Below are 24,961 nucleotides of genomic sequence, written 5' to 3' on the forward strand. Positions count from 1 at the left end.
TATCTGTTTGAGGCTCGAGGTGAGGATGGCAGGTTTATCCTTGCCAAGATTCTTGGACATGATGTGTCTTACTATGCGAGCGGAATTTTTAGATTTATTTCAGAAGCAGGTCTTCTGAAAACTATTTAACTATTTTAATGACTTCTTAATTTTTATGGTTTTAATCGAATTCCCTTTTAATTTTCATATACAGTAAATGGTATCGGCGTCAATGACCTTAGATGTCAGGATGCCAGAAAACTTTCAATCAATCAATCTCCCCCAGAAGGGAAGCATGTTGGAGCCTACACACATCTACGGCGGGGACCTTCGGATGGAATCTCTCGGACACAGCATCGCGACACTTTAACACCGAGTTGGCCCACAGGGTGGTAACCTGGTGCGCCAAAAACTCGATGGAGCGGGTGCCCGAGAGCAAGAAGGTCTCTAGGGCCTTCCTATTGGTCTCCTTGGACAAGTCCTCCGATCGCAATAGGATGCCCAGAGATCCTAGTCAGAAGTCCAGCCACGAAGTGGCCTGCATGGCACACTTAGCGACCTTCTCGTGGTTAAGGATCTCTGCCGCCGAGAACGACACCTACCGGGCAGAGAGTTTCTAAAGGGGAACTCCCTTCGCCAGCTCCTCCACAGAGTGATGGAGAGGAAGAGCGAGGTTGTGCTCACCCAGGATCTCGAAATACCTCCTCTGCTGAAGGCGAGGAGGAGGGATGAGCTTATTCCCGGCAGTGGAATGAATGAATGAATGATTTAAAGTTTCATTCATTCATTCATTCCAGGGAACGACTGGAGGCGGCAAGAAGTGCGAGCTGAGCGTTGGCCCTAGCCCTGGTACTCTTCAGCCCCTGAGACCAGGGCAGAGCTGCACTGGTCTTAGGGGCCTTCCGAACGTCAAATATTTAATCCAGAATCGTGTCTTTGCCTTCACGGGGGGCGATGACTGGATCCGTAAGTCTGTTAAGTTGCCTTGTCAGGCTTAGGACCTGCCAGAAGGCATGTTCGGACTCTTGCTGTTCTCCTCCCTGCGGGCTGGCAGCTAATTCTCCTGCCCCAGGAATCTCTTCCTGGGGTGATACGTGGACATTCCCCTGGGTAGTCGTGGGTTCCTGACGAATCCTTGCCGAGGATTTAGGGACGGTCTTGGAATCCTTCTTGGGTTCCCTCCTGGGAGGGATACAGGATCCCAACAACGAGGTTTGAGGGGCCCCTTCCTCACGAGACGATTCTCCTGCCTGAAGCAAAGTCTCCCCCCCCCCTGGTGCCGAGGGGAAGACTACCACCCCACTGGACTCACCTGAGGACGGAAAGGCCTCGTCCACGGGAGAAGGAGAGAGTACTCGTGCAGGAGAAGGGACCTTCGAGACCGACCTCTTGGGAACCAACTTCGCCCTGGGGCAAGTCACCACGAAGTCCACTCCTCTCTTTCTCTTCAGCGTAGGAGAGACAGCCGATGGTTTGTTACCCTGGCCGGCGAGTGCTGGTTTCATAACCCTTACTAACACCCGTGCCAGCGGACCAAACCAAGTCTGTTGCTCCAAGGACAGAGTCCGAAATCCTCGCTAAAGGGAAAGGGATCAGGCGATCCTTTGGAGTGGACACGACGGTACCTGCCTGAAAAGAAGGTGGGGAAGAATGCTGTACTGACCTCTCTTCGTCCTGCACTACCAACCTGTGCTTGGATGGAGGTGATCCCGAGTGCCGTCTAGGAGCACGCATCCCTGCTGCTACCACCGGCTGTGGAATTCACCGCGAACGATGATCGCGCGGGCGAGCGATCGCGCGGGCGCACAGGCAAGCGGTCGCGCGGGCGCGCAGGCGAGTGGGCGCAAGGGTGGGCAGGTAAATGAACACGTGTCCGAGGCGACGAAGCAAGCGTTGGCGCGACGGCGAGGGAACGCGCTGCCTCGTAGGTGAGGAAGATCGCTGCCGATGTAGATCCACAGGCGATCGATGACGAGCTGGTGAGTGCAGTCCCTCAAGTTGGCGATGGCGCGATGTGGTATGTCGACGCACTGGTGTGCGATGGTGAGCAGCATGAGCAGGTGAATGACCGCGTAATGGTAAGCGATGGCGAGCAGCATGCACAGGTGAATGATCGCGTGATGGGGTGCGATGGTGATCAGTATCCGCAGGAGGGCGATCGTTCAGGGGCGAGCGATGAGGAGCAGCATGCGCAGGAGGGCGATCGTGCAGGGGCGAGCGATGGCGAGCAGCATGCGCAGGTGGCCGATCGCGTGATGGGGTGCGATGGTGATCAGCATCCGCAGGAGGGCGATCGTGCAGGGTCGTGCGATGGCGAGCAGCATGCGCAGGAGGGCGATCGTGCAATGGCGAGCGATGGCGAGCAGCATGCGCAGGTGGGCAAACGCGCGATGGCGAGCTAGAAGCTGGCGAACCATGTTCCTTCAGGAGCGTTGGAGAACGTCGGCGCGCTAGCTGTCGCTGTTGAATAGGCGATACTAAGATCGCCTGTGCGCGCTGGCAAGCAGGTGAACGCTGGCGAGGAGGTAATCGCTGACGCGTAGGTGATCGCTGGCGAGCTGGAGATCGCTGGCGAGCAGAAGGTCGACGCGTGTCATGTGAGAGGACAGGTGGCGCGGCGCGTTCACGAGCAGGAACAGGAAGATCGCTGGCGCGTTGGCGAACATGTGTTTCTGACACACGCGCAGCACGATGTTGCATAGCCACAGGACCAGGTAGATGGTGAGCAGGGAGTTCAGCAGGAACTAAAGGGTGGTCAGAGACCGCAGGGCGAGGGTCCTCAAATGAGCGCTGACGCTCGGAAGAAAGCTGACGAGCAGGAGAGCGCTGGCGAGGGGGGCGAACATCAGGAGAGAGCCGACAAGCAGGCGAGCGTCGGCGAGCAGGAGAGCGCTTGTGCGCTAGCACTGCTCGCGTAAGGGAAGGATCCCTTAGCCCCGAAGGGACCGTTGCCTGTCGGGTGACGAGTTCTCCAGAAGGCGAAGATCTGGCAGGAGATGGTGAGCGGTCTGCAGAGAGGTTCAAGGAGGGCGGAGCTGTAGGTTGAGGCTGACGAGGAGAGTCCCCCCCGGAGGATGAAGACCCAAAAAGGCGCCTCTTAGTCCCCCTGTAAGGGGAAGGGAGGCCCTTGTGGCGTAGAGGACGGTGAGCCTTACTGCGGTGGCGGCCTTGGGGGAGATCGTCGGGACCATCGGTCCTCCGAAGAGGAGTCTCCGTTAAAGCTCTTCCCTCAGAAGGAAGCTGAGCAGCAGTCGAGACCGAAGGACTCACTTCCCCTTCGAAGGATGTACGGAAGGAGGAGAGCCCTTAGCACCATCACCAGCAACAGCACCTGCAGCGGAAGGCCCAGCCACGTCGGAGGCCTCTGTCACCACGACGTCGACACTAGACAGAGGGTCTACCTCTGCTACCACCGGCGACTGCTTAACAGCGGCCTCCAACGAGACAAGGTCAATAAGAGCGACCCTGGAGGGCAAGCCCTTAAGCCCCAGGGACGACCAAATCTGTAAAAGATCATCACTGGATAAGGCATTATCAATAACCTCCCCCGGAGGAGGAGGGGAAACCGCCTCGCTATGGGAGACGACGCCCTCTCCCCCCACCGAAGGTCGGGAAACAGAACAAGGGCCTGCGCTCCCACTCGGCCGACTCTCCTTAGGAGGCGGACGAGGGGGAGCTTCGGAGGAGGTTTGGGCGGTGGAAGAAGAGTCCCGAGAACCTTCCTCCTTCAAGGCTAACCCCGGAGGAGAACAGTCTCTCTTGGACTTCTTCTTACGCCGACGGCCAAACCTCTCCCACTGGGAGGCAGACCTCCCTGCACTCACGGCACATGTTCTCCCGGTCACACCGTCGGCCCCGACATTGAGGGCAGAGGGTGTGTGTATCCGTATTAACGTCCGGCATGAAAGTCCCACATGGACAGCCGGCAACTCCAGGGCATGTACGCATAGTAAAGAAATAACTGAAGGTCAACTTCCAACCAACACACACGCTGAAAAGAAAAAGCAGAAAATTAAAGGCTGTCACGAAGGCGATGAGCAGACACATCTGATCACCGCCGAGCCAAAAGTGAAGTGAAGCAAGTCACCGGTGTGTGGAGGGGGGAGGGGTAGCAAGCTACCCTTCCCCACACCCCCACTAACTAGCGCGGAGGTAATTAACCCTCGTTAAAACTATTGGCTCGTCATTTCAGCTGCGCTAAAAGTAAACCCTTTGTAAATTGCGTGGTTTGTATTTTGGTTACGGAACAAACAAATAATAATTCCAAATTTCATATTTCCTGAATTTTATAGGCTAAGAAAAATGAGATCAACATTCCAGCTAAAGTAAGAGAACTGTATCCTTGCCATCATGAACAAAGGATCTTCCATACAAAATTAAAAAAATTTCATCCAATTTTATGATAGTTGAGCTCTTCCATCTTTGGATGTATAGCATATGAACTTCAGATAAGGATTGAAATAATTTGTTATAACTTTAATTAAAGATAATTTCTTTAACCAAATTTAATTTTGCCAAATCCAAATCCCTTTACCTTATATGTCTTTTGAGATCTTCAGTTTGATGGAAGCCCCGACCACAGACAGCACAGTGAAGAGGCCTGTGAGCTGTATGGGATGCCATATGTGCTCTGTGTTCTCCTCTGGCTATATTCTCTCCACAAACCTGTATTTCATGTATAAGGGAGTATCAGTAGTGAAAGTAAAGGGCAACATATTGTTGGATATTGGATACAGTTTATTGCATTATTGGATATTGGATAAAGTTAATTGAATAGTACAGTATACTACAAAAGGGATTCAGTTTTAGTAACCTATGGTACAGTATAGTTAACACTCACTCTACACTGTCCTGAGGCAATGTTGTGTTTAACTGAATCACTCATCCTCGTAGCTTTGTGAGACCCAGAACCAGCTGCACCTAAAACTCGCAAAAGAGCTCTAGCTGCTGCTAGCTGCTGTAAAAAAAAATTACATATATCCTTTTAATACTTTCTGAAAGTTCCACTCAGATCAATCTAACTACAGTACTTGATACTGTTTAACTTATTAAACAATTTAGCCCCCCACCATCTGCTAAGAGGCTTTATTGTGAAAGATGATTTGATATCAATGCATGTAAAAGAGGACCTTTGAACAAACTTAAAATGGACAAGAGTCTTGAGGAGACTATTTTTCTCAAAAAGCTATTATCTACACATCAGTCACTATCTGCTTTTAGCAAAAAAAAATATGAAAACCAACAAATTTATATTTAGAGTAAATGGACAATTTCAGAAAAACTAATCTAATTAGGACATCTAGTAAACTTAAGATTTGCAAATTCACATTCATTGCACAATTAATTTTATTAAAATTGTGAATATATTGTTCTCAAGCAAAAACAAACCTTTCATCCTTATAATCAGGAGATTCATGCAATGCAAGCTGAAAAGGCTGTTGAATGGTTAACAATTTAGTTGGGTGAGGGTTGACTTGCCTGCTCAATAAGTGGATCTAGCCAGTTTTATCTATAGTCATATTGAATGCGGACATATGCTGCTGCTCTGTCACTGCTTGGTGTTGGATCTTTCCATCATAATTTGAATTTTTGGGTTTTGACAGTTGAACTTTGCAATAGAAGAGTACAAGCTCTTGCAAAGGTGTCCCAGTAAGGAAGGTAAAGCGTGGTTAGTTTATGTTGGACGTTTTGAGTGGCAGATCCCTTATCAATGCCTATCTCAAGGGCTTGTACGGGGCCCAATTGAAAGCCCTGAGAATTCGAGTGACTTCCAATACCTGTGGTTCGAGTTCCTGGGAGGACAAGACTTCAAAGCTCTTTATGAGCATAGAGAATTCCTACAAAGAGAGGTCTAAGCCATACAGTTTGAAAGCCTGGCTTAAAGCAGAGTGCTAGCCTTTCACTGTGAAGAATAAGAGGAAGTTCTTTTGATGAATATAGACAAGGTAATCGGCAATCAATAAGAAAGAATCTGACTGTGAAGCCAAGCACCAAAGATTGCCCACTTCCCCTTGTAGAAAGCTGCATTAAGTTTTTGTAGGTGCCAAGGCATATCTGCAGTGCCTTTCAAAAAGCATTTTGCTTGGAAGATATTCTGGATAGTAGCCATCTTTTAAGAGCTGGCCAAGGAGGTTGTGCCATTGGGTAGTTTTCAACTCTCAGTACCTCGATGAGGAGCATCAGAAATGGATACCATTTGACGTGTAGTCATTTGGGAGCTACCGGGATCATCCCGAGGTTTGATATTGTCAACAGTCTTTTGATTAGTTCAGAGAATCAGGCTAAAGGGTGAAAAGGCTTATGCATCCTTATTGTTCAACTGTGTACCCTAATACTGCAGATAGGTCTGGAACTGGCAAGCAGAATACTTTATAACTTCTTGTTCAGCTGTGGTAAACCCCAAAATTGCAGGAAGCCTTAATACTACGCACGGATGTAGGAACCATTTTTTATCCTACTCCTTTACCCTTGCAACCAAGTATTTGTACTTCTATATTCCTCTTGCCTGAAATGAACCTCACTTCAGCCAAATGTGCACCTGCATTGCCAACTTAGTTTGTTGACATACACCACCATGGTACTGTTGTCACTTATTAACGTTCAGAGTGCCTTATCAAATTTTGTTGGAGAGCTTTCAAGTGTTTTCTTTTTGTGGGCAAAATTCCCTTAGTGGTCTAGTTCCTCAGGTCTGTCCTATACCTTTCTGGATGTCTGTGAACAGCAGCATTTCCAGAGGGTAGGAATCGAGTGGTGCTGCTCCCCTGACAAGGTTCTCATCATTCAGGCACAAGGCTAGATCATCCCATATATCTTGTTCCACTGGAACTAGGCAGTAAAGGAGATTATGGGTTCCTGTGAAGTGATGCTTTAGATACCTATGGAGCAATTGCTAGTGAAGGCACCCGTGAGGCACAAGCTTCTCCAACGATGAAAAATGTCCTAGAAGAAATTGCCACTGCCGAGCGAGAAGTTCTTGCTTGTTAACAAATGGTTGCGCTACTTCCCTGAGTCTGCAGATGTGGTTGCCTTATAGGGAAATTCTCACTGCTGCTGTCTATCGGCATAACCAGGTAGTCCACCCTCTGCTTGTGTGTATGACTTGACTTTTCCCGATTGACTATGATCAGATCAGTAAAAGGAAAGAAGTCTGTCTTGTTCGTGAAGTAACACTCCTCTGGCGAAAAAGAAAAAGCCACTCATTGACATACATCATCAGAGATTAGAATGAACACTAATGGAGAAGTAGACAATCAAAAGCACAGAACTTTGAGTTCGTACTGTATACCACTACCCCGAGGACAAAGTAGAGGTTCCTTCTATAGATCAGATAGATGGAACAGTACTTGCCAATTCCATCTTGAAGGATGTTTGGAGAACAAACTCGTTCATTGGAGATACATTGATGACTGGTCTTCCAGTTAATGTCTTCACTAGGAAAAGAAGACAGTAAAAGCCTGGAGAATAGCCTCTCATGACTTTTTGTGCTTTCTCCCTTTCCATCACCTTTCCCTCTGCCTCTAAGGATAGAGCTTTTGGCAATCCCTGATGATAGTTCTTGAACAACATTGGTGTTTTAGTGGTAGGAGGATAAGAGTTGATTAAAAAGAAGGAGTTATCCATCTTGGACTCCCACCACCCAGCTCTCTGCTCAGTGTTGCTGCCCCATAGCTGAACACCATGACAGACTTCAGCGTCCCCATCCTCTCTTGGATTGATTAGGTTGGGGGCAAAAGGGTGGAGCATTGTCCACTGCGTTCTTGGAGGATAAAACGACTGGAGATGCACATCTGGCCCTGGTCATGACACTTTTCCTTTTCAGTGCTGATTTTAGGGGAGCAACAGGATTCGGTAATCTAGCCATAATTGCCTTTAAAAGGTCGGGGACCCTAGAAGTAACACTAACGGGTAAGGAGCCCTGGCTCATCTTCCTCTACTTCTCCTTGGTCCATCATATGACATCTACTTCCTTCTGTAGAAACATGGTTGCAGTCTCCAATACTGGTGCATTCCGTAAGGAAAGTGCCTCCTCTTGTCCTACATGCTTCTTAAAGCAGGAGGCCATGTCATCTCTTCTTTTAAGGACTAGGTTTGCCCACTAGTTAGACAATTGGTGTGCCAAAGTCACAACCCTGGTGCCTGACAGTATCAACCCCATAAACTTTTTCCTTGTCTCAGGGTTTGCCAAACCTCAGTTATGGCAAAGTATCCAACTGCACATGACCAATGGTCGAACCATGTCATTGCTTTGAAGATGGCCATGAATACAGCTTCCATGGCAGTAGACTCAAGTGCCTAGAATGTGCCCTCGCACTCAAGTCTCTCTCCAGTGGGGTCCCTGCCAATAACCTGGTCACTACCGAATCAATTGGTAGAGAAAAGTCTGCTTCTTCTGGTATATAGCACAGTCTGATAAAGAGTTCATGAGAAATAGGATAGTCAATCTGTTAATAGTGTAGGGAATTCCGTGGACTTGAGCTCTGGGTTTTAAACCTAACTAAAGCTGCCTGTACAAATTCCAATCATGACCATGGCAGCTCAGGGGCGGGTTTTGATCCTTCACTGATTCTGAAGCCCCAGTCAGTGGATGTCATCCCTTCCTTGATGGGAGCCATCAATAGGTGAATTATTGATAGCACCAGAGCAAGTAAGAGTAATAGTGACTAAAACTTGCTCAGTAGCCGAGCTGGGCTACTACCTGATGATTTCATAACATAGCACTAGACTTCTTCACTTTCTAGGCCTATACAATACACTACTGTACTTGGCCTATTCTAATAAAATATTATATGGAATATTTCTAAATCCATTGAATTTACCCTTTAGTAAACTAGTGATGCAAATCTCTTATACCAGTCAAATTTAGTCCTGTATATTCTATTCTTACTAGAGTAGTAGAAAGGCTGCAACTATGTAGTTAAACCTATCAATCATGTTATGCCCAAAAGCCAGGAAAGGTGTGAAATTCTCTAAATCGTCTCCACTATGAAATGAGAGGTCACTTTGGTAGCTGACAAGGCATAAATAGCTCATACCCAAACATTGTGGCCATTGGATTAGTGGCTCTGAGGAGTAGTAGTAATCCCTACAATATGTGATAGTCACATTTCCACCCCATCCTCCTCTAGTTTTTAATTTTGTCAACCAAAACTGCACTTGAAAATCATGAACAATAAATATAGAGTAAGAGTAATTGAAATAAAATAATATTTACATTTACAGTACAGTGAATTGTTAAACCAATGAGAAAGGTCAACAATAAGTATCTTCTTTTTTCACTTTAATTGTATATAGTCATTCCATTCCAACTAGAAATTTAACTGAACCATTTATTTTATATCTACAAAAGAATATGTATGCACAATATATTACTGTATAGTTTCTAACTACAATTGATTCTACATAGTTTCATTAATAAAATGGATCCAGTTCCTAATATATTTTGAATTAAAATGATAATTGATTTGGATATTTGGTATAAAATATGTCACAAGTAAAAGAAAGGTATTTGACCTTTACCGTATGAATTTACAAGATCCATTGAAAATCTTTCATTGCCTTTATCATGCTCAACGCAAACTGCTCATTTATCTGGGGATCCTTTGAAGTTAAATATCATAAAGTAGGTATGATTTTGGTCCTCGTAATTCTAACCGACATGTTGTAATCCATAGAATAGTATAATATTTGAATTTCATAAAGTGCAATGTGGAGACGTAAAGCCTGTACCACAATTTCCTTAAATCTTAGCAATTAAAATTTAAAATTTGGCAAAACACAATATAGGCCAGGGTGTTAGTCTGAGGAATTTGTTAAAATTTATTATTTTTGTACAAAATACATACAACATATTCTTCCTACATAAATATTAGACATTACGCTGAGACAGTACAGATGGTAGCAACTACTATACCAAATTTTTTCTTGAAAGGTTAACAAAATCATATAGAGAAGATAGTCTGAATCACAGAGAAATATTGGGTATACTTTTATTAATATGTCCAAAAAAAGTCTTTTGTACAAACATGGTATGTAGTACACACATACTGTACATGCTGTATATGTATGTACATTTATAAATATATGTGTTGTGTGTATGTCTGTATGCTAGTGTATTTTCTTGACTGCTTTCTATATAATAAATGCATGTAACACCTTTTGGTAATGTTATACAATAAATGCTATATTTTGTTTCCCTCATTCATGCCATCTTGAAAGACAATCCTGTATCCTGTGTCCCACCATCACTACCAAGGACTACATCCAAATGAATGCCGTATGAAAGAATGACTTTGAAAGCCTACTTTTCTTTAGAAGGCTTTTTGGGTTTAAATGGAAGCCCAAAAATCCAACCCATCCAAAGAGGAATGACTTTTAAAACCCACAGTTATACTGTTAGCACCAGGCCATATGGCCATTTAAGAACATCATTTACATCATGCTTTGAGTCTTCTCTCTTTAGCTATTTTTACTGCAATTTATTTCCTTCCATCCTTTTGTCCGATTGAATTAAATCACTTGAGGCTTATTTTCTTCACTGACCAGCTACCAAGTTAAAATCCTTAATACATGCTTTACTCAAAATTTATTTTTTTAAATGTAAAATGCTAACCCTAAATTATGAAAAGATTTCTTCGAGTCTAGTTGGCGATAAACTGAAAACTATAATTTACTTGAAAACATTTCTAAGATTTATGAATTAGGATATCAAAAACAAAATTCTTGTACATTATGATATTGTTACATTAGTTACATCATACATAGTCACAATTATAAATTAATACTCCCCTAAAAGATCGTATGTAGTCACAAATATAAATTAATTTCTCCTACACTGTCTACTAAGCGATGACAAACTATTTTCACTCGCAGCGACTAGTGCAGTAGAGAAAAATCTTCCTCGCAAACATTTTTGTAAGTAACCTAGCTAACTTTTGATGTGTCCCTGGGATTTTTCAATTGACACTCTAGGTATGGTCTTAATGTATTTTGTAGACTGAGCACAGGAGGAGTCATAAAATAAATTTTTAAGGCCAATTTTCATTTGATGCAATTTATTAGACTCGTAAATTAGTTATGATCGTTTTATAATTCACATGATGGCTCTTCAAGTACTGAACATACCAAAGGTGATTATTAGATTAAATGGCATTACACTTTTCTAAAATTCAGATAATCTTACAATAGCTAATTAAATATGCTTAACATGCTCTGATTTTTCCTTTACCTACACATTTCAAATGTGACTGCACTACTTTCAAGCCTATATTAAAAGATTACCAATAAACAGTAAATAGGGGATGCCTTTGACCTAATCTAATAAGTACTGAAGCACCTTTCAAAAGAATAGCCTACCAGTTTGATACTATAGCCTTTCCACAACATGTTACCCAACAAGCTTTTCTTATGCCTTGATAACTTGACTAGCTTTCCCTGCTGGTCTGCTATAAGCCTTTTGATGGCTTTGCAGAATGCATTATAATAACCACCTTTTGTCAAAGCGTCTGAAAACAAAGACTGGAAAAACAAGAATAGATTGTAAAGTTTTTCGAGAAAAATGTACAAGTTAAAAAATTACTTCCAGCCCTAGGGATAAAGGCAGTAAGGAATTGTTCTTTGGATGCCATTGTTATATAAGATACAGTATATATGCCTTCTTTCAATCTGCACTAAGTTTTGTGGCTAAATTACGACCTTTTCCAGACTTATGATTCACTAGTACAGTAGATGATTTGTATTTTCTCAAACTGCATTTATTGCTGCATCTTTGAATGGCACAAAACAATGCTGTTTAGGTACCACATCAATCAGTGATGCAGAACCTTTGATCTAATCAAGTTGTTACTCTCCATGTCTACTATTGTCAGTTATATAAAATCTTGACACCATGTTTTCATTAAGAAAAACACTTGTTAGGACATCTTTGCAACTAACCAGCAATGTTTGTGTTCAATATTTTGTAGAAATTGAATTATTGGCCATATTTTTTCATAATGCATCTATCTGTCTCATCAGATCTTTGAGCTAACCTCGTACTAAAAGCATGCTTAAATAAAACTGAATTCAAGTTCATTGGCACTACTTCACAGAGTTGACAACCATTTTAAAAATAAATTAATTTTTTTCCTTAATCATTATGGTTTCTGTTGTAAGGGGAGTTTGTATAAGCTTATGACAACTAGATCAGATGTGAACCGTCTACCAAAAGAGAAACAAGAAACATATAAATAACCACTAGAAGAGGGACATTATGTTTGCTATAACCAAAAGGATAGAATTTCATTATAGAACTTAAAATCCTGCAATATTAAAATACTTGATTCACCTGTATAATTCAAGTAAAAGGGAGAGTCAACAATAACAAAATATTACTGTACAACAAAAGGACAAAGTTACACCAGTTAAAAACAAAGGGATTTATCCAAATCTTGACCTTAAAAAGTACAGGGTATGACAGTTTGGGAAAAATGATGACGGTACATCCGTGATACTATCGCAAAATTTTGCACTAGCTATCTAGCACCCTGATATCAGCAAGTCAAATAATTTTGCCAAACAGGCTATTTTCAACATCAGGGATATCTATGGCAAATGACATTTTTATGCAGAATTGAAGTATTTTCCTTAGTTAAAATTTGGCAACTCACATTCGTATTTCCTAGTGCCGAATACTTCTCCAAATAATAATGTTTCTGTTGTTCATCTTGGCAAATACAGTACTATGTGAACTTAGTCTATCTTTATCCAGATGCATGTAAAATGTATAGCTCTAAATCTAATTCAGAATTTTTTATCAATTTCCAGTAGTCCTGCTTCCATTGACAGTGACTGCAGATCACTATTTGTCCTTGTAACTTCTCATGGCACCCAACTCCTTTCCACTTTGTTTGCAGTACAGTGAAAATGGAAACCTATTTGCAGGTATTTTGTCTCCGAAATCTTAATTTTAACTAGTTGGATGTATTATCTTTTGTAGATGAAGCCATGACATTTCACAAATACCACCAGCTGTTAGTTGAAATAATTTCACCCCATCCAGCTGAGATGGTGCCTTTGACATCACCTAACAGCAAAGCACATAATAGTGGCAACTTAGTTAAGATAAGTTTTAACTGGTACCAAAAAACCTCTATTATCTGACAGCATATAATTAAGATAATGTTAATTTCATCCTACAAAATAGAAGTTAAGGGTCGAAGTGTTTTACTTATTACAGTTGGCTGGACTACCATGGATAAACTTTTTGACTCAAAAATATGTTGAATTATGGTCTTAAAATAAGCATCTACTGCATAATAGGGATTACTTCTTTTCAGTCTACAATATATAATAAAGAATACTCATGGATATCCTCTATTTAAAAACTTGCTGATCTGTCTACCATAGCCTTTTAAAGTTCAGAATGTTACTTTCTGCTGTGGACGATTGGACGCAAGGTAATTAGGCAAAGGATAACTTGCCATATTTCATTGGCAACATGCCAATAACTTGCTTTTTAAAGATGTTTCTACCTTACAGTCTGTGGATATAATTTTAGGTCTAGTGTTTAATCAAGGTAGGTCCTCTAAAACAAAATTTTAAAACCTGAATTTTAACAATATAATTTATTTCTATACTCGCCTTATGTTCATGTGTCTTCTCTCTTGAGGCTTGGCTTATATCGACAACCTAAAAACTAAAAATTTTCCATTTTCTTTCCTTTCTATAGGCTTTAGACCTTTAGTAAAATATTGAGAAATTCAAATGTGTGTGCAGGGAATGCTTTCATGTTGAATTGACTGTATAAATTTTTTTTATTAATTTACATACAACTGATTACTTTAACATTGTTACCAATTTAAAGATATTTTATATTCATTACTTCTCATATAGTTTATTTATTTACTTTCCTTATTGGGCTATTTTTCCCTGCTGGAGCACTTTGGCTTATAACATCCTGCTTTACTACTACTGTACTATGGTTGTAGCCTAGCTAGTAGTAATAATAATAATAATAATAATTGTAATAACCTCTGCTTTAATACTACAAAGATGCTTTGTCCTTAGTCTTCTCATTTACTGTCTATAGATGAATTGACATACTTTGGATTTTCTCCAGATCATACTTTAGAAAGTGTTATTTAGGTTATTAGTGATCATAAGGGATGTTGTCTACTGGACTAGTTAGTAATTCTTGTATTGATTGTTCAAGTAATGTCTTTCTGGGCAATCATGATCCTTACAGTATTCTCTTTGCATCTCTTGATTTAAAATGATCTTTGTGAGAAATTTGAAATTCTTCATGTTCCTCTTAATATTCAGATGGATGTTGTCTCCTATTAGAAACGATCCTGCCTCGTGGTCTGCCGAACTGGGGTTTGAGTCCAGCTCAAGGTCGATAGTTTCTTGTAGTGTGTGCAACCTCTCCATCCTTGAGGGCTAAGGTTGGGGGGGGGGATTTAGTTGAGCTTATACTGTAGGTGTGCTTGCTGAGTCATCAGCAGCCATTGCCTAACTCTCCCTGTTCCTAAGCTTGGGTGGAGGGGCTTGGGCACTGATCATATGTAAATATGGTCAGTCTCTAGGGTATTGTCACTGTCCATTGCCAATCATGAGCAGCCTTTAAACATTAAAAAGACCAGATTAAGAATTACAAATACACAGAAAACTAGGCTTCTTAATTACAGTGGGGGATGATGATAATGCCACTCCCCCCATTAACAAGCTCTTGGGTTCTGGTAATAATGAGTTTCACAAGTCCATGTTATCTTTGGTCCATTTGTTTCAAGGTCTAAGGCCGTGATCCTTCAGGCAGAAGCAAAGATTTTAGTCTAAATTGCACAGTTTCGAGCACTAGCCTAACTTTGTCAAGTTTTGCCTAATCATTCCAGTGCACCACTCGGTAAGGGTTCTGATGGTGCACTATGCATGATGGAATCGATCGCCTCTCTTAAAGTCTTGCACTCCTCTAATTACTTATGATCCTTTTACTGTAAAAACTGTTGCAAATTTGTACCACGGTCTGCTCATTTCAACCAGTGGATTCTGAGTTACCAATTTGGTAGCGTATATCCCAACATCCCTCCTCTACCTGGGGTAAACTCTCATGAGTAACCTTTTTCATATACTAGTGCGTGGCATATCGTATGGTTCCTACGTTGGAGTGTTCACTTATATGAATATATCAAGTGAAAATATTCAGCACGCGCATCAGGTTTCGGAAGGCAGGCTGTATCAGTCTCATATAGACTTGGCCGTTAGTGCATCTCGAGGGAGTTTTCCCAGTGTGTGTGAATGTAGGTTCTAGTACCTCATCTGTCAAGGGGGGGGGGGGGGTTTGTTGCAATTTAAAAAGAAAACGGAAAGGCCTGTAGTTAACGTTTTAAAGAATTCGTCATGACAGAAAGATGAAGATATATAATACAAGGAAAGACCCAATGCTAAAATGTTCTCGGCTAAAAAAATCTACACCCTAAAGTCCTAGACCGTTTGTTTGTACATTGGCATGTTACCTTGACAAGAATCTTCCCATACAGTACTCTCAGGTTATATATATTGAATTCCTGTAGTAACACATTCAGAATTCTGTAATGTTGCATCAATACTTCCTTTATAAACAGTCTACTAGCCAGTCTTTAGCTCACAAACCAACCTAATCTTGAGGATTCATTACCCAGAGAAAACACTTATCTAGTCAAAACTAACAAAATTGTGGTTTCCGATGTCCACCTAGGCAACTGATCCTAGTTTGCATTTAAAACCGATTTAATGAGTAAATTTAATACCACCAAAGGTATAAGAATCAATTGTTTGTTGAAATTCAGCAGTTTTTTGTTCTAATGCAAATACTCCACTCACTCACAGTTTCAAGGCTCTAACTGAAATGATTTTTTTCCATCATTGGTATCAATTCAAAGACATACAACTCCCTTTCTTGCAAATACTCATTCTCTAGATACAACTTTATATCAAAACATACTCCGCTCAGAATCCCTTCCACTGTATACAAAACCCTGTGTACTGCGACATTATCAAGAACCATGTCAACGAACTACAAATAGTATATGCTCCCCTTTCACATATACAGTAGTGTTGTAAGGTAATGCATGTGCTTCATTTTCATTACTATCTGATGAAATCGAGTCAAATATATTTTTGGTGGGAACTGTGTAACATGATGTAGATGGCGTTCTTTGTTGACCACCTCTTTTTATGCTACTTTAAATAGGTTTTCAAAACCATTTGTGTTTTCTGCATTCAGTTAGATGTCATCTTTTATGGCATGGGGCAGAAATTTACTTGTATCTACATCTGATAGCTCATCCTCAAATTCATAATTTTGTGTTAAGTCGTGTAAATATATAAAAATAATTGTTTCCCACCTCAACTTAATGGATTTTGTAAGATAAACATTCAAGTGGCCCCTAACACTGTGGGCCTAAGTTAAAATGGTTATGTTGAAGATTTTTTGTACTTGTAGATAATTTAAGAAAAACATCTATAATTTGATAAGAGTAATATACAAAGATGAGATACAGACCAAATACTAACGAAATGAAATCTCCAAATCTTAAAAGCATGTTACATGTAATCAACTAGTGCCACTTTAAAAAATATAACCAGATCACCAATTTGACATTTGTGACTAAAATAGGACTAAGCATACAAAGTCAATCTTGAGAGAAAAAAATAAGTCCTAAATTCTTGAAAAAAAAATATTTTTAAGGTTATTGTTGACTTTGTTTAATATGGTTCCTCTGTATTAAATGTTTATTAAGTTCCATCAAGCTGAAGGATTACTGTTTGTGTGTGTGTGTGTGTGTGTGTGTGTGTGTGTGTGTGTGTGTGTGTGTGTGTGTGTAAGTAATAATAAAGACTATTACAACAGTGTCATGTCTATAGCTTAAAATTGTTTCAAGAGATTTCTCAGTGCTTTCATAGCATATACAGTTGGTATAAACTAGTGCAGTACAGTACTCAAATGATTAAAATCAAGTAATGACTTCCAAATTTGAACCCTTTTCAGCAAGTTTCAATGTAATGAGCTTTTGTGGATGATAAAATCAATATGAATAAATTTTATTGAAAAAAAAAATAAATAAATAAACTGAATACACCAATATACACATCACATTACATCTAAGTTCATTTAGAAAAATTCTTGGAGTCCACTAGTGTGACATAATTTGGCACATAGCTACTGAGGGTGCAGAAGAGAAATACTAATACTTGGAACGGTTTGACATCATTTACAGTAAACATGGAATCTTTGAGTACCCTTAGATTTCCACTTAAGTAAAAATGCAAATACAATACTCCACACTATATTGGCCACATTACACAATGAACATTATCCTGTACAAATGAGCAAAAGAAATTTGTTATCTTTTAAAGACATACCATTATTATTTATTATGCCTAAAACCTATATGCTGTTCATCACTATACTGTTTTTATACAGCATTTTATAAATTTGAACTTTAAAACACACCACAGTTTTTGAATACTATCTGGAAAACACATGCCTTGAACCACCCAAACACTGAAATAATGTATGTTTTATTGCAACATAATCTTTGATAGTTATTTCCTTCCACTTCTACTGGATGTACTCGATAGTTCACCGATATTTTCACCAGAAGAACCTTAGTAACCCTAGCTTCTAACTCCTGTACATAAAAATTTGAACACGCTACATTCACTACCAGCGTTTTTAATTTAATAATTACCATACTCTAATATCTTGAAAAAAAATATTACTGTATCTAGAGAAGGATTGCAAATAGAAAAAAAATTGAAACTTCAGTACAGTATACTATAAACAAGAGAAAGTGTTTTCAAATGCACTCCAAGAGAGATTACATAGCACAAGGTACTGTATGATTTAGCATTTTACGGCCAATTTGAAATATACCCAAGTCCTGTACTTCTTACAATAAAAAGGTGATCAATCAGCTTCGTCTATTTAAAAAAAAAAAAAAAAAAAAAAATGAGGGTTTTAAAATCTGTTTTTAAATATAGAAGTTTCTGTGCTGCAGTTCAACATTTTACATAAAGTACCAAAATTATTCCAAGAATGGTGAGAGCAAAACAAGTATTAAAAAGATAGTGTTCAAAACGATGCACTATATACTCTGTAGCTCATATTTCCAACTCCTCACATAACATTGGACAGCAATACAAACTTACATCTAAGACATACAATGGCAGCCTAAGGAATATAACTGTACACAAATCCAAATGTGAAAATAATTTGGATTTTTTTCCCTAACAATACCACCTAAAGGAATGAATCAGAGTTGAGGTAAGCAATAAAATCTTTTAAAAACTCGCAGCATGTAATCCCTGAATAATGGTGCCTTGCTTGAAATGCCAGGACCATCTCATACATAAAATAAAGTAAAATCATAAGATTGTTCCAAGAACAAAGAATAACATTGAAAGGAATCTGCTTTTCTCCAACTTGGCTTAAAACCCTGTGCATTTTTGTGCTAGTGTACGTGAAGTACAGTATCTGCTGAACCCTTGTAAAATAATGCAAAAAAATGAAGTACCAATGAGAGACAAATGTCACAATTGTAAACACACTTGGAAGAAGCCAAGTTGTTTAAATGTCATATTCCTCATCTGTAACAGATAAAGCTATCAAGAAATAACAAACTAAATTACAAAAAGCAGAGCTAGATCTTTGCTCAGCCTCTAATCAAATATATTAACAGCACAGCTTGGTCAAAATATATAATTTATATAAATATATAATTTATAAAGTAATAAATTCACTCCTAGTAAAATACAACTTATAAATACCATAAATTGTGTACTACAGTGCAGGGATGTTCGCACTTACTGATATGCTTTCTGAAGTTATTGAGTACTACTACCGAGGGTATGTGTTCCATATCCACAGGCAACTTTTCCAGAATACAACACAGTCTATATGAATATATCAAAACTACATTTTTCTGAAACTTAAAGACTGAAAACTGATGAATACTGGTGTACTGTCATTGCAGTTTTCCAATATAACAAGACAACATACACACATAATTACTTGTATACAATAGTGCTAAAATCAATCTACAGTACTGCAGTTTAAAATTATTTCAATTGAATTCCAATTAACCAGAACTGAACTATTGTGGGAATCTAGATGAACAAAAAATGACCAGTAAGTTGAAAAATATTCACTAAAATACTTTGTGCAAGTTTTTTAACAACCACTGACAGGATAATTACTCACTATCCACTTCTGACTACTGAATTATTATTTCCTAGGCTTTCAATATTCTTCACAACACTACATAAACTTGATAATTCTAAAAGAAGTACAGAGTAAAAGCAATGAAGAGTTGTACTATGAAATAAAACTCAAAAGAGTAACCTCACCTTACTTGGACCAGATTAAATAGATAAATGAGTAAGTTACATTTTACTATAAAGAGTACTGTATAAATGCTACTCAAAAACACAAATTACTGAATGAAAATAGTAAATTATAAGAATGTTAATAGGGACATACAAAATAAACATTTTTATGAATTGAGAAACTGAAAACTAGAAAGCCCTTTTGCCCAATTAACGTTATGTTGGATGAATAAAACAAATTCTATACAGTACATAAATAAAGCACCTTATATCAGCAATGAGTTATTCATAAATTTTCTTCAATGTGATATACACTATCCATAAATACTCTTAGTAAATAAAATGAATCTGGAGAAGGAAATATCTCTATAAAAAAAAAAAACACACTTGTTCCATAGCATTCTACCCATATTTTTTTTTCTTTTTCAAATGAAAATACTTTTACCTAGTAATACAATATCAGCCTTTCTCAAGTCCACAAAATTGAGAGCTATTCTAGATTTGTGCAATCCGATTACACCACTTTCCTTCTCATACCTTTAAAGTTACCTTATCTCACCTGCATGTGAAGAATGTATGCATTCAGCTTTTAAATCAAGGTTTTTTACTACTGTGGAAAAATAATATACACTACAATACTCTAAAGAAAAGTAATTTCTTAGACTATTCCTCCTAATTAGTTAGAGTAAATTTAAGACTGTTTGTTAGTATTAACGGTAAATGTGTAAAAAGTGAAGCTCACTGCTTCAAATCCCTTCAGAAAGCATTATCATCACCAATGTAAACAACCCTTAGTCAAATGTTGCAACTTGACTAGTTCTTCTGTCAAAGATATTTTTCCAAGTAATATTAGCTACCATCAAAAACTTTTCTTTATAAAGACAAGTACAATATTCACCTTCAGTCCCCTAATATTTTCAATTGAATTAAAATTACAAGCTCTATCAATTTTCCATTTCTGTCAATGGCATAAAAACAACCATCTAGGGCAAAGAACTCACTTGGATTACACTTCAACAATCAATATACAATAGAACCTGTTATTTAAATAAATATTACTCAGATTCAAAGGTTTCAAAATTTCAAGGTATAACAGCTTGCATGATATTTAGAACTGGTTAAACTAACAGGATTTTCTTTGGTTTCTTCATGAAATGAAAGAAGAAAATACATTTGAAATGCTAAGGTATCAACATACAGTGCTAGCAATGAATGAAGTCCTGGTCTATGAATTATTAAAATTAAATCTGTTCAATTTCCTATCCTAATTCTACTCTAATCCCTTTACATTTTTTGACATGTAGACATTCTAAGAAAAGGTCATGAAAAAGATTGCAATAAGAAAAATATCTAGGAATTATCTCAACTCAGAAAGGAATAACCATAAACTCATTACCTAAACTACTATTGCACCTACTAGACAAAAGGAAAATAAATCAATCTATATAAAAAGAGAAGATGAAAAGAATGAGGGAATGGGAAGAAATAAAGTGAAATTTCAAAGAAATACTTAAAACAAGTAAGTTTTTCTACTAAATGATTATTTGATTTACAGAATCTAGGCAATATGGCCAACGCCCAGGTCCTGGTAGGTCATTCAGCCGAGGCAATAGTCAAGAAGAAATTGTTAAAAGTGGTTGGACAAGCAGGAGCGATTGTCTAGAAGAACACATTAAAAGTGGCTGGACAAAAAGATGGAAGTAAGTCAGAACGGAGGTAGAGGAGAACATAATAAATGGGAGAAACTAGGAGGCGAAGTGACATTGCAAAGATCCAAGAATAATGTCTACTGTGTACCACTAGTTAAACTTTGAATTATAAAGTACAGTAAAATGCAAACAAATTTTCCTAGTTCCTTTCTACGCAAAAAATTGAATATGAACGAAATGTGTCGTGGTATTACAGTAGTAAACATTTCATGGAACCAAGACAGACTTGAAGCATACCCAATCACTAAAGAATGTACCTTTTGTGGGAGAAAAATAAATATGGCTATAACTAAAGGTAGCATTTACTTTACTATTCGGCAGCTTGACCAGACAACCAAGTTAAAATAATCAACTCAAAGTCAAATAATTCCTACAAACCATCCGTTGATAAATTTTCACTTGTGGCTTTATAAATTATGTTAATAGTTAAATTCTGTAAGATGCAAAATAATATTTATTTTTAAATGACAAGAAAACACTACTCTGCCAATCATTCCACCAAGGTATCGGCAGTTTCCTCTACAGGTGTCTGACTGCAAAGACATCAATAATGTTGCCTACTATGCACTTAGTTTGTTGACATTATGCTGTTGCTAACTTTCAAATACAATCAATGTTTCCTTTTACATCACATTTTGGGAAATGACAAGCAACATTCGTAATGCTGCTTCTGTATTCCACAGGGAACATATTACTGTACTGTATTTGGGAAACATCCTTGAGATTCCAGTTCATCCAATCCTTACATTTTGATAGAACTGTAAGGTCTGATAAACTCATTAACAATGCACCCTTCAAGCCACCTCTTACTAAAGTTTAAGAATATTGATTTGGTGGTCTGGTTAAACTTCAGTAATAATATACTGTAGTACTGTAATACTAATAACAATAATAAAAGTTAACCAGAACTTAGTAATACCTGTAATAGTCTTCCATTTCTATTGTTTCTTCTCTAGGTTCACAATCAAGAGAAGGTAACATTACAGCCCCTAGGCAATATAATGTTAATAGTAACTTAATCAATGAAATGAAAGAACTACTCTGTCATAAACTTCAGTATTGTATACAACAAATTTTATCTTTTAATATTTTTTTTCCAATTGTAACAATAAGATATTTATAAAACCATAAACTCAATTTTCTTAATGACTATAATTGGGTGGAATTATGCTTCAATCATAGCTTTTAAATCAATACTCAATTAAAAACTAGTTCTCCAGCTGTGTTTACTGTTGAAATTATCATCTACAAACAGAAAATAAAAAACATGACCTCATTAAAGCTGCTATACCAAGAAGGCTTAACCTTTGCATAACAAAATACAGTGCAATGCAGATAATTTTTCACAAGACAAAACAACATTTTATATGAAAAATCTTATAGAGGTTAAGAGAAAAAAGGAGATTTTTCCAAAGTTACATTCTTGTACGAAGCATGTACATAAAATAATTTTGACATTTAAGTTCCATAATATCTAAAAATAAAAGTGCTAAACCATGAAACTGTATTGTGACAAAAATTCAAAGGTCTTTTTACCATGTATAATTCTCCTTTAAACCATTTGGGCTCCTTAACTGAAACAGAAAAATATATTCCACATAAAAAATTGTGAACATTAATTCATAATGATATAGGCTACATTTAAAAGTTACAGGTCACCCCTCCATTTGGATGCACTGGAGTCTGCCAATATAAATAGAAAAATCTGATACGTAACAAAGACCTCTAAGGCATATAAATCCTATACTAGAACACTCAATTTCCCTTAGCCAAAAGAATAACTTCTAGCCTTAGATAACTTGTAGTTTACTCTTCTTCAATTTACAAGAAATCTCCGTGAAATGTATTCCGTTTAAAAAGGTGTCCTAGCAAAAAAAAAAAAATATATAACATCATTAATGATAACTAAGTTGAATACATTAAAGTTTGTTAAGCTGAGGGACTTATATCTCTTACATAATCAACTACAGAAATGGAAGATGCATGAAAGATTGAAATTAAATGTTACAGAAAATAAGATAAAAGATGAGCTAAGATCCTGTAGTACCCTATGCTGGGATACCTTAAAAGAAGAGTTATGAAATGTTTAAAACCTTTGGAATCAAGAGAAAGGGATTTTCCTAAATTGATAGGGAAATTTCAATGAGTCGTGGGATGTTTCCATATCTGAATTTAAGTTTCCCAAGTGGTATTAAATGTTGTTTACTTTGAAAGTAAAGGAGAATTTCATGAAAGAAAAAATGTACTCATATGAAGGCAATAGACTTTGGCGATACAAAAACCTTACGCAGCACAATAACAGAACTGTACTAGATCTTACAGATGATAAAAGAGAAATTGCAATTAAAATGTTCTCTATAATTTGAGAAATACAACTGTAATGAAGAACAGTCTATAGTATTGAAAAAAAAATTCAAGAAATGCACAGATGGCTTTAATCAAAGTTTCAATTCTTCTCTAAATATTTTTATTTCATTTAAGAAAATAGAAAAAAAAAAGCCTTTTTAAAAAAGCTTCACTGAAAACTGTCATAACAGATAGAATGGAATAAGCATATAATGATAAAAATAAGTCATTCTAAAAAATGATCTGAATATACAGTAATTATATAAATCTCTTCCAATGCCACAGTTATAATTAGCCAAAGTTAAAATAAGAGGAGGTAAATCCGTTCATTTTCGCTCTCTCGCCACAAAAAAAAAAAAAAAAAAAAATTTGAATCATTTTTTTTATCTAATAAGTGGTTCAACTGAATCAAGGTCCTATGAATATGGCGATAATCTCTTCCCAGAAACTACAATAGAAAATATGACTTTTATGGAAGATCTTTTGATATTCAATAACTTTAACAATAGCACCACTGCATATCATCAGCTCTTGTTAAACATATACTTTTAAAATAGCTATCAATACATAAGAAATAATTTCCTTCCAAAATGAACATAAAAAAGGTCTAAACTGCTATAATGTGATATGACACAACTACCTTGTAAATGCAATTATGACCATCAAGAGGGCAAACTAAGTTGTCTTAAGCTGTCTTTGAAAATATAAAAGCACTAGGAATCAGAAAGCTTTGACAAGAGGTATGTTAACAATTATTTCATAGTTACAGATTGTACTAAGCAAAAACAAGAATTTTAATATTAGAATATCCCATTTCTATACTCACCTGATATTAATATTGCTTCATCGACAGAAACTCAGTTTAATCAAAATTTGCCTGTAAAATTCTAACAAATTTAAAATCTTCCCATTTTCTTTCCCTTTACTAAATACAAGCCCTTTGTAAACTAGGAACATTCTACTTGTAAATGGTAACTGACAGGCCAATGACTGTCTCATCAGTTTTGTCATCCTCTTAATACCACTAGGCTGTGAGGAGGAAGGTGGTCATGTACATGAATATCAGGCAAGTATAAAAAAAAGAAATTTTATGACTAAAATTCTATTTATTTCATGAATCTCACCTGATGTTCATATTACTGACTCCCTACACTGCTGGAGGTGAGATACTAGTGTAGGAAAGAGATAGGGTCAATTTTATTAAAATCAATATATAGTACCATGGTTAAGATACATTATCCTGGTCTAGAATACTGTACTTTTAACAAATTATCTCACAATAAGGTTTGAAATCAGAGACTCCAGATTGTTTACTAAAGCTATTAAAATTACTGGTCTTTAGCTAGTCGATAAATGATAGTTCCTGAACTAAATGACACTTTTGATTGGTACCAAATTAATTTTTAATCAAAACCTCACACTCATAAAAAAGCATGTTATAAAATAACCGAACTCTAAATTACTTAGACCACGGCTCAGCAGCCACTATGATACCTAGAGCCTAGCCATTTTCATAAGCAAACCAAGGTTCTATATGATAATGTTTAGCAAAAACCGACTTGTTACGTCGATGAACTGCTGCTAAA

General features: G+C 37.9%; 1 protein-coding gene across 5 annotated transcripts in view; it reads right to left on the reverse strand.

Moving 5' to 3' along the window:
• Positions 1-24,961, reverse strand: part of LOC137632992 (protein bric-a-brac 1-like) — a 242,742-nt gene that overhangs the window by 37,253 nt on the left and 180,528 nt on the right. Inside the window, exons 8-9 of one of the 5 annotated variants that reach the window (XM_068365159.1) lie at positions 4,820-4,933; positions 4,514-4,644 (exon numbers count right to left, since the gene is read on the reverse strand). In XM_068365159.1, the coding sequence (XP_068221260.1) occupies positions 4,514-4,644; positions 4,820-4,933 (245 nt within the window). Of the gene's footprint in view, positions 1-4,513; positions 4,645-4,819; positions 4,937-22,470; positions 22,604-24,961 lie in introns of those variants that run through there. The other 4 variants (XM_068365158.1, XR_011042157.1, XR_011042156.1 and 1 more) reach the window with 4 other exon arrangements.

This window comes from Palaemon carinicauda, chromosome 42 (assembly GCF_036898095.1).
Source record: "Palaemon carinicauda isolate YSFRI2023 chromosome 42, ASM3689809v2, whole genome shotgun sequence".
Classification (NCBI taxonomy): domain Eukaryota; kingdom Metazoa; phylum Arthropoda; class Malacostraca; order Decapoda; family Palaemonidae; genus Palaemon; species Palaemon carinicauda.